Source organism: Oncorhynchus keta, chromosome 1 (genome assembly GCF_023373465.1).
Source record: "Oncorhynchus keta strain PuntledgeMale-10-30-2019 chromosome 1, Oket_V2, whole genome shotgun sequence".
In the NCBI taxonomy this organism is placed as follows: Eukaryota; Metazoa; Chordata; class Actinopteri; order Salmoniformes; family Salmonidae; genus Oncorhynchus; species Oncorhynchus keta.
In genome coordinates, this window is record NC_068421.1 from 36,696,013 (window position 1) to 36,706,026 (window position 10,014).

Below are 10,014 nucleotides of genomic sequence, written 5' to 3' on the forward strand. Positions count from 1 at the left end.
GTCATGAGGTCTGTTTAGAGCCAGGAGTTTTCCCTGGCCACCTACCTGACCAGTAAACGGTCAAGCACAGTTATACTATAAGCTAATGCAAAGGCTCAGAGGTTTTCCTGGTCAGGTCAACAGATCAGGAAACTCCTGTGGTCCTATGTAAGTTATGAGGGAAGTTCTTTGAGTTTACGCATTGAATTTGAACAGATACACATGTGGCCTATGAGTGTATGTTACTAAATAAAATAACATCTTAATTGTGTGCAAAGGGCAATTAATTTTACACCATATTCCCAGCCTGTCAGATAATGTAGGTAATGTGTGTTAGACGGCTCCTCTCTCCTCTCCCTTTTTAGATGTTCCAGGTGCTCCACAGTGAGAAGCCGCTGTACGTGCAGGCGGGGAACTGCGTGGAGGCCAGTGAGTGGGTGGAGGTGCTGAGCCAAGTGAGCCGCTGTAACCCGGACCGCCTGGGCACCTTTCACCCCTCGGCCTTCTTGGCCGGAGCCTGGCTCTGCTGCAGGAGCCTGAGCGACAGCCAGCCGGGATGCAAACCCTGCACACCGTGAGTACTCAACTCTGAATCTCAAACCAACCTCTAGTCCCTAGATCAAGGCGCCCCAATAGCTCTTCCCCAATAACATTTTATTACACGTTGTATAATCACCAGGAAATGACCTCATTGATTTTAATTGAGGAAATCTGTTCCCAAGTATCACCACGCATAAATAGAGAGGCATACATTGAGCTCCAAAAGTATTGGGACAGTGACATGTTTTTTCTTGTTTTGGCTCTGTACTCCAGCACTTTGGATTTGAAATGATACAATAACTATGAGGTTAAAGTGCAGACTGTCAGATTTAATTTGAGGGTATTTGTCACGATCGTGAATACATCTTTTTAATGAAAGACGAAAAACACGAAGTACACTAAACAAACAAACAAACAAAATAACAAGACTAACGTGACCGCTATCAAAACTGAGTGCAAACATGCAACATCGCAGACAATAACCCACGAAATACCTAAAGAAGATGGCTGCCTAAATATGGTTCCCAATCAGAGACAACGATAAACAGCTGCCTCTTAATTGAGAACAAATCTAGGCAACCATGGACAAACATAAACACCTAGATGGTAAACAACCCCATAAACCTATAAAAAACCCTAGACAGTACAAAAACGCATACATCACCCATGTCACACCCTGACCTAACCAAAATATATAAAGAGAACAAAGAATACTCAGGTCAGGGCGTGACACTATTACAGCTCTTTGTGTACAAAGTCTCCCAATTTTACAGGACCAAAGGTATTGGGACAAATTCACTTATGTGTAGTAAAAGGTTTAAGTATTTGGTCCCATATTCATAGCATGCAATGACTACATTAAGTTTGACTGTACAGCATTTGCTGTTTTGTTTTGGTTATGCCCAATAGAAATGAATGGTAAATAATGTAGTGTGTCATTTTGGAGTCACTTTTCTTATAAATAAAATGGAATATGTTTCTAAAAACTAAGATCATCCTGAGTGAATTATGAATAATGTTATTTGTGTGTCAAGTCAAATTTACTCCTTGGCTACAGCACCCAAAGACAAATTTATAGAACTTAGTAAGAGTTGAGCATAGAACCTTTTTAGATGGTTCATAGTTCTATCTTGCACTCTGATCGACCAGGTGGCATTTTCGCCATATTTCTTGTACTGGTGCTAATCCTTCCCTCTCAGATCAACACAAGTTCCTAAGAGATAGCAGCTGCTTCAACAAAGAAATTGACCATACCGTAATCACTGCCTACTTGTATCAGACACCAGAGTCTTATATCAGTCTTATTTAGTAGGGAGCACTGTAGCGTTATTGGATAATTCCCGGTTTTCTGTTTCTTTCTAATTGGTGCTTAATAAACATGACCCTGTCTCCCCTCCCAGTACCTTGCTGGCTAACCTACAGCTGGATATCGACTGTGACCGCGAGACGGAGAGAATCTTCTCCCTCTTCACCTCCAGCTACTCCAAACTACAGAAGATGGAAGGCAAGAGTGATTCTACCTGTCTATCGCCCAACTTTCACACTAATTAATATAAAAAGTATTCTTATCACAGTAGATTGTTTGTTTCTATAGTGGCTTATTGCATGGTGCATTTTCTCTGCATCGATGTGTGCTTGTGCAGCATGCATGACACTTTGATACTTGATTCACACCTGAACCGTACCCTGCTGGCTTGGATATTTTCTATTCACATTGTCCTTTCCAGCTCGGTTCCAGCAACTATTGTGTATGACTAATGAGGCCAGCCCAGTACAGCTCTGATTGGCTTGGCTCTGTTTGGCCCTTTTTTAGTGTGAATCTGGCAACAGTAGTTTGCTGTGATAGCCTGTGATGATGACCTTATGTAATTGTCTCCTGTGGTCAGATGCGTGTGCCAGCATCGCTGTGTACCAGGGTCCTCTGAGGGAGCAGGACGACTACTCCCTGTTCACCATCCAGGACTCCAAGGAGACATTCCACACAGTGCGGCAGATCTCACACATCCTGAAGGAGCTGCAGAGAGAGCACGACACCCGCAGCGGCACCGCGCAGTACGGCAGCCAGTAAGTATACACACATGCCTATGTCTATACTCACACACACTTGTACACATACATGGATATGTCTATACTTCCACACACACACACGAATAGACAGCCACGTAAATATTTCTCTTTGTCTTTCTAGAGAGAATCCGATAGTTGGGAAGACATCCTAACGAGTCTAGGTGGGTCTGTCTGGCCTGAGACAGTCATTCCAGCAAATGGCAGTATGCCACCTGACATCAGTTCTACACTGGAGCCCCAGAGTGACACAGTCGGGATTGGCACTGAGAACGGTGCCCGAGGACCAAGAACCCACACCCCCATGGTCGCGCTCTGCCCCCGCTTCCCCCTCCACCACGTGTGACTGGACGGACGGTCCAGTAGAGCGAAGTGTCAACTGAACCTGGTCAGAAGCTCTCATTGGTTCAGAAGAGGAGAACCTTGGTTGAGTTTTATTCTCTAGCTCTCCCCGTCTGTCTCCATCCTTTTCTCTTTCTCACACACCACTGTTCTAATCAGAGGAATATGTGCTTGCTCTCGTCTTCTACTTGATTTGCACAAAGACCATACAACATCATTAGTTGGTGTGTTTGTGTGTGTGAATAGGCTGCTAAAATACTCCATTTTATTCACTCAAATGTTTTCAATCTTGATCATCAACAATCAAGATGATGCTCTCACAATCTCTTGGGGCTTCACTGTTTGACGTCCGTTTACGACTAAACAGCAAGCTGACTTTGTTTATCATTTTCTATCAAAGGGTCCACTTAACTTTACTCTTTTCTTCCTCCTCTATCCACCTCTGTGCTTTGAACAAATGTAGGTGTTTCAGAGTACAGTTAAGTGGATGAAACCGATCTGCCTTATTTTTATTAATGGATGTATGTGTAACAATCTCTCGCATCCTCGAGTTAGGGACTAATGCCGACGCACTTTACATATTTGGAATATTCCAGATGGCATCATTTTAGATACGTGGTATCAGTATACCCCCATATCGATCAGTTCAATGATCTCGAGTACCTTCTCCTTTCCATTCCTGTACAATAACATTTATAGCCTGCAGATTTTAATAGCTAATTTTCTTACACCAAAGACGACAATATCGTAAGGTCGACTTGGAAAAAAAGGGTATAAATGTATTTTGAATAGACTTTTTTTAAATGGAGAGAAATACAGTATATATTTCGTTCATGTACATTTTGGTAACTGCATTGTTCCTCTTTTTAACGATTTAGACGATTTGATTGAGTAACGTTCTAATGTTCTCTGGAAATGCAGAGGGACCGTGGTCGGTAGTCTAGAAATGTCTGTCAACCATGTAGTGATGTCACTGCAAATCAATCACAACAAGCTAGACAATCCCCCTTCACTTGCCAATCTAGCCCCTTAGATCCTCATCACTGGCCCACATTAACTGGTAGTCAAATGTGATTGGATAGATCTACAATCAGGCAAACGCACATATATTAGTTAGACCCCATTCATTGTTTTGTGTGTTTTTTAGACTGAGGACAATTGCTGTGTTCATAGCCAAGATGGTAATTTCCCGTTTTGAAGTCGTAAATACCGGTTGGATGCATTCACGTGCTTTGAACTAGTTGAGAAACGTTGATTGGCTAATGTGCAACAAGTTGCGTCAACCTTAAAATAAAAGTACAGCTGTCATGCTTGTAAACAAATGATAGTGTTCAAAAAAACATAGAAATTGATTTATTTTTATAAATAATGTTTTATTACATTTAACTGCCAAAAATGCTGTTATCAAGGTCATTTCCTTAGTAGGTGACAGGTCAGCATGTGGGAGAAGTCTGAGCTCAGGGATGATAGATGAGCTTCCCAATAGTATACTGAACAAAAACATAAATGCAACACTTTCAAAGATTCTACTGAGTTACAGTTCATATGAGGAAATCAGTCAATTGAAATAAATTCATTAGGCCCTAATCTATGGATTTCACATGACTGGGAATACAGATATGCATCTGTTGGTCACAGATACCTTAAAAAAAATGGTGTGTTGATCAGAACCAATCAGTGTCTGGTGTGACCAACATTTGCATTGTGCAGTGTGACACATCTCCTTCGCATAGTTGTTCAGGCTGTTGATTGTTGCCTGTGGAACCATAACCCCACTGCTACCATGTGTCACACGTTGACATCTGTAAACCGCTCACATAATTTCATACACACTGTCTGCCGTCTGCCCAGTACAGTTAAACCGGGATTCAGCCATGAAGAGCACACTTCTCCAGTGTGCCAGTGGCCATCGAAGGTAAGCATTTGCCCACTGCAGTCAGGTCAAGACCCTGGTGAGGATGACGAGCACGCAGATGAGCTTCCTTGAGATGGTTTCTGACCGTTTGTGCAGAAAGGATTTGGTTGTGCAAACAGAGTTTCATCAGCTGTCCGTGTGGCTCGTGATGTGGAGGTCCTGGGCTGGCGTGGTTACACGTGGTTTGGGGTTATGAGGCCGGTTGGATTTACTGCCAAATTCTCTAAAACAACGTTTTGGTAGAGAAATTAACATTAAATTATCTAGCAACAGCTCTAGTGGACATTCCTGCAGTCAGCATGCCAACTGCACACTCCATGGCATTGTGTTGTGTGACAAAACTGCACATTTTAGAGTGGCCTTTTATTGTCCCCGGCACAAGGTGCACCTGTGTAATGATCATGCTGTTTTAAACAGCTTGTTGATATGCCACACATGTCAGGTGGATGGATTATCTTGGCAAAGAAGAAATGCCCACTAACAGGAATGTAAACACATTCGTGTAGAAAATTTGAGAAAAATATCTGGGATATTTTATTTCAGCACATGAAACATGGGACCAACACATTAAATTATTTTTTTCAGTGTAAATACGAGTTGGTTTTTTAAAGTGGATTTTCTTCCCAGTCGTATATGTGGTAAATATCAACGTTTTTATCAGGGAGGTTGAATTTTGTAATGAACACAGCATTAGTCCACTTAGTCGCTCCGTTCTTTATATTTTATCAGTCAACCCGTATGAACGACAGTTATGAACGCAGCATTAGTCCACTTAGTCGCTCCGTTCTTTATATTTTTATCAGTCAACCCGTATGAACGACAGTTATGAACGCAGCATTAGTCCACAGTCGCACCGTTCTTTATATTGGTATCTGTTAACTCGTAGGAACAACCGTTTGTTAAAACAGATGCCTAGAAACTTGAGCTTGGATCAACAACAAGAAGGGAACGTGTAACACAGTTAGTACAGGGTTAACCATGTTTCAGATATTTTTGTTTGGCTTATGGAAATATTTCCTGTCAGAAGTTGTCTTTGGTCCGTCGTAAATTTCTATCATGCATGTTCTGTATATGTACATTTCTATCATGCATGTCCTGTATATGTACATTTCTATCATGCATGTTCTGTATATGTACATTTCTATCATGCATGTTCTGTATATGTACATTTCTATCATGCATGTCCTGTATATGTACATTTCTATCATGCATGTCCTGTATATGTACATTTCTATCATGCATGTCCTGTATATGTACATTTCTATCATGCATGTCCTGTATATGTACATTTCTATCATGCATGTCCTGTATATGTACATTTCTATCATGCATGTTCTGTATATGTACATTTCTATCATGCATGTTCTGTATATGTACATTTCTATCATGCATGTCCTGTATATGTACATTTCTATCATGCATGTCCTGTATATTTAACAGTATATTTTTTTTAGAGTACCTTTTTGTATGTATGTTTAACACAGCAAAACATATCTGTGTTGGTGCGTTACGGTACCTTGTTATTTGTCTTCAGTGGTACTAGGAAGCTTGCTGCTTTTCTTCATGTCACAGAGTCTAATGTATGGTAGCGTGCTGCGGAGTCTGTCTATAGCTTATGCAACGTTACGGAGTTTAACTTTGTCTGGAGCACCAGGGTCATGTTCATTAGAGCACGCATTGGAAACTTTTTGCAACGGGAAAAAAAGGAGCCTCTACCTGTTTAGTCAGTTTTCTTGCGTTTGGTGCCTAATGAACGCGACCCAGGTTAGGTCCCACCTGACTTTGTTTGTCAGTGGTTTTGCTAAAGGCTCTCAGGCCTCATGGTTCTTGTCCTTAGTCATTCTAATGTGTAGGGAAAGATGTCATCATGAGTTGGTTCATTGATTTTCTTTCACTAATCTCAAAACGTTTTTCAATCATGAGGGAATTTTCAATCACTGCATCTTCTCTTCACCTCACCTCTGACAGTCAGATGTTTTATCATAATGTGTCTTTAACTTTGTCAGAACCTTTTTTCAGACCCGTGAATCCAAACGTGCAGTGGCCTTACTAACCCACCCACACGCAAAGAGAACTTGGGGTGACAATTGTACAATGTACAGGTTGGCTTGGTCAAATGGGAATGGTACTGTACGTTCTAGGGGTTTTGTTGCTTTGATCACAGTATAGGTACAAGTGACACTGTTACCAGTCAACAGGGCCCTGTCATTTTAAAAGTTGGATAATTTAACATAACATGGGAAGTCAAGAGTTATGGTTAGCAGTCGATCCCTCGACAGGCCTTCATGTGAACAGTATCTGTGAAGTAATCGCCATGACATCAGCAATCTTTCGAATGTTAAAATCAATCACTGCAAAGAGAATCGGTTGTTTTCATATTTCAAACCCGTAAACGTATCATTGCATACAGGACTGGAGTACATATTTTTGTTGTTGCTTTTGTTATTTAAACATTTTTTGATTATTTTTCACAACCAGAAATTCAAATCTTATCTCTTGTCTTTTGTTTGAAATAATTTACAATAAAAATGTTGCCAACCCTTTCACTTCAGGTGTGTGGTCTACTAAATGTCAACTCTAGGGAAGGCGGAGGAGAGTAGAAACATTAGCCTTGTCCCAGATCTCTTTGTGCCGCCTTACCATTTCCTATGGTACTTGGAGTTGGTAAGATGGCACAAACAGATCTGGAACCAAGCTATAAAGACTTTGAGGGAGTACACAAGAAGGGGCTATATTATTTAGCAGGTTGCTGTTTAATGGGATGAGTATTGTCCTGGAGGCAGAACTGAGCGATTTCTGCTAGATGGGCCAGCTGCAAAGTCAAAATATTCTATATTGTCAAAATTCATGAAAAAAATGAGCTTTTTGGTTGTAGTTTATGGTTTGGGTTCAGATTGTATGTATTTGACTGTGACAGCTACTGACCACTGCAGAACAAGATTCATGATGAAAAATCCTAACCTGCTATCCTTTTCATTAGATTGTTTGAAAGCTGGGGAGTCACCCAGCCAACTCTGAGATGTATAAACAGTTTTATTCAGTTTGGGAAAGGGTTTTACTATTGGCAGCACTTCACATGGAACAACTAATCAGCCACAAACCAATAAAACTATTTTTTTTACTTCCCAGTAATTGCCTCTGATGCCACTTCAGTGGAATCTACTCAATACAAAGGACTTGAACATCTGTGGCATCTTGGATTTAACTCTCTTCCCCAAGAATTTCTTTGCATAAATCAGTGCCCAAATGTTTGGGCTTGGGGGGTGGAGGGGGGGACAAAAACAAACAATCCTCTCCCAAGCCAAATCTAATTTAGTCCGGGGCCATGTTTGGCCCGCAGGCCCCACTTTGGACAGCCCTGCTGGAGATCATAAAGAAGTGCGAGAGAGGAGGATTAGTGTTACAACCCGCCTCCCCTGTCCTATCCGAGGACTGCACCTGTGCACAATATTATATGTTATTGTTTAGCCCTGCTACCATGTTCGAGCACCAGCTGCATTCTCCTGAAGGCACATATTGGACTCTAACTTTTGATAACATCCATGATCAAAAAGTACATCTTAATACATTCGTCAGTGTAAAGACAAAATACCATTCTTTCATCAGACCATTCTCTTTACACAACAATGTTGTGATTGAAATTAAGTCGTCATTTAACTCAGAACATTTGCTGGCTAAGATTCTTCATTTGTTTTGTCTCTATCGTCTGACATTGCTTTGATGTGCTACTTCGATGTCGAGCACCTAGCGTGAGACTTCTCAATTTCCATCTGCACTTAACACAGTCTACCCTGCTCCTGCAGATTGATACCAGTCTTTTCAAATGAAAGGAAGCATGTAATATCAAAAAGATGTCAAACAAATCTCTTTAAGATGCCACAGCATGGCTTAAGGTGGATTTGGAAGTTACTTGAATTTCTACTACGCCATCTTTTTTCTGTCAACCGCACAAATGTGTTAAATAGACCATTGCTTTAAACAAAAAAATGGAACCTGCCAAGAGCAATGACTTTAGCATGTGACAATGTTCCCACTCTGTGTTTGGACCAAATAATGACATAATATGATCTCTGTGTTTTTGACACTATCTGAAACCCACAAACGATTACCTCCTTGACCCAGACAGTGACCTCTCCATCATGGTTTATTTTGTTGCCTCGTCTCCATTCTTATCTGCTGTTGTGTCTGCTACGGCCAGGTTTGTGAAACTCTGGGGAATGAGACCGATTTCTTAAGACTTCTCAGACTCCATGTAGCTCTTGCTTCATCAGCTGATGCTCCAGCCCAGTACAAAGCCTAGAGGGCCAGACGAGGAACAAGGACCAAAGAATCGGACCTGACAAGTATAGAACATAAACCCCATAAGGAACGTCTGGTTAAGAGAAGCAAGCACCCCAAAGGACCGTGACAAGAAGTAGACCTTAGTAGATCATGTTTGCATTGAAGAGGTTTGTGGTGGCTCTGCTGACCCTAGGGATTTGGGTTCATCCAACGCTTGAATGGACACTGGAGGTAAGAGGTGACACAAAGTATTTTACTATACGGTTCTACTCTCTAACACACAGGTTTGGGGAGTAACTGATTGCATATAATCTGATTACAAAACAGAATCAGTTACGTTACCAGAAAAAATATTTTAATCAGGTTACAGATCCTTTTGAAAAACTAGACGATTACTTAGATTACTTCTTAAAAATAAAATACATGACACTTTTCTGTTTTCTCAATGACATGCAATTGAGCATTGAAAAAATGAGCAAGTTTTTAACTTTGTTCTACCTGAGCGAGTGCGACCACATCAGAGACCACTAGGATGACACCAAATGCATTTGATGGATCTTTTTTTGTCTTCTAGTGCCTCTTAAGGGAAAAGTAATACAAAAGTAACTGAGTATGGGTAATACAAATATTTGGTTACTGATTTTGGACAGGTAACTAGTAACCATAACAAATTACATTTAGAAAGTAACCTACCCAACCCCACTAAACACAGTTACTGTGAGTACACATGCACAGGTTTTTCCTCCATATTATAATTAGTGTAGCAATTGTTAGAAATTGTTGGTTTATTTAAATGTCTCTTGTTGGTTTAGCTATCTTTCCTATCATCACAATGTTTGCCTACGTGAATAGTATTTTTGTGTTGTTTCAACCCCATAGCCATCACCGGAATG

The 10,014-nt window shown here is 40.9% G+C and overlaps 2 protein-coding genes across 2 annotated transcripts in view; both read left to right on the plus strand.

Moving 5' to 3' along the window:
* The window catches only part of LOC118383491 (ras GTPase-activating protein 2-like), a 44,139-nt gene extending 36,753 nt beyond the window's left edge, over positions 1–7,386 (plus strand). Inside the window, exons 21-24 of the mRNA XM_035770026.2 lie at positions 345–553; positions 1,920–2,023; positions 2,406–2,583; positions 2,708–7,386. Of these exons, the coding sequence (XP_035625919.1) occupies positions 345–553; positions 1,920–2,023; positions 2,406–2,583; positions 2,708–2,738 (522 nt within the window). The 3' untranslated portion in view covers positions 2,739–7,386. The remainder of the gene's footprint in view (positions 1–344; positions 554–1,919; positions 2,024–2,405; positions 2,584–2,707) is intronic.
* A 1,727-nt stretch (positions 7,387–9,113) lies between these two features.
* Positions 9,114–10,014, plus strand: part of LOC118383976 (vitamin K-dependent protein S-like) — an 11,263-nt gene continuing 10,362 nt past the window's right edge. Inside the window, exons 1-2 of the mRNA XM_035770348.2 lie at positions 9,114–9,352; positions 10,001–10,014. The exon at positions 10,001–10,014 is cut by the window's right edge and continues 102 nt beyond it. Coding sequence (XP_035626241.1) covers positions 9,272–9,352; positions 10,001–10,014 — 95 coding nt within the window. The 5' untranslated portion in view covers positions 9,114–9,271. The remainder of the gene's footprint in view (positions 9,353–10,000) is intronic.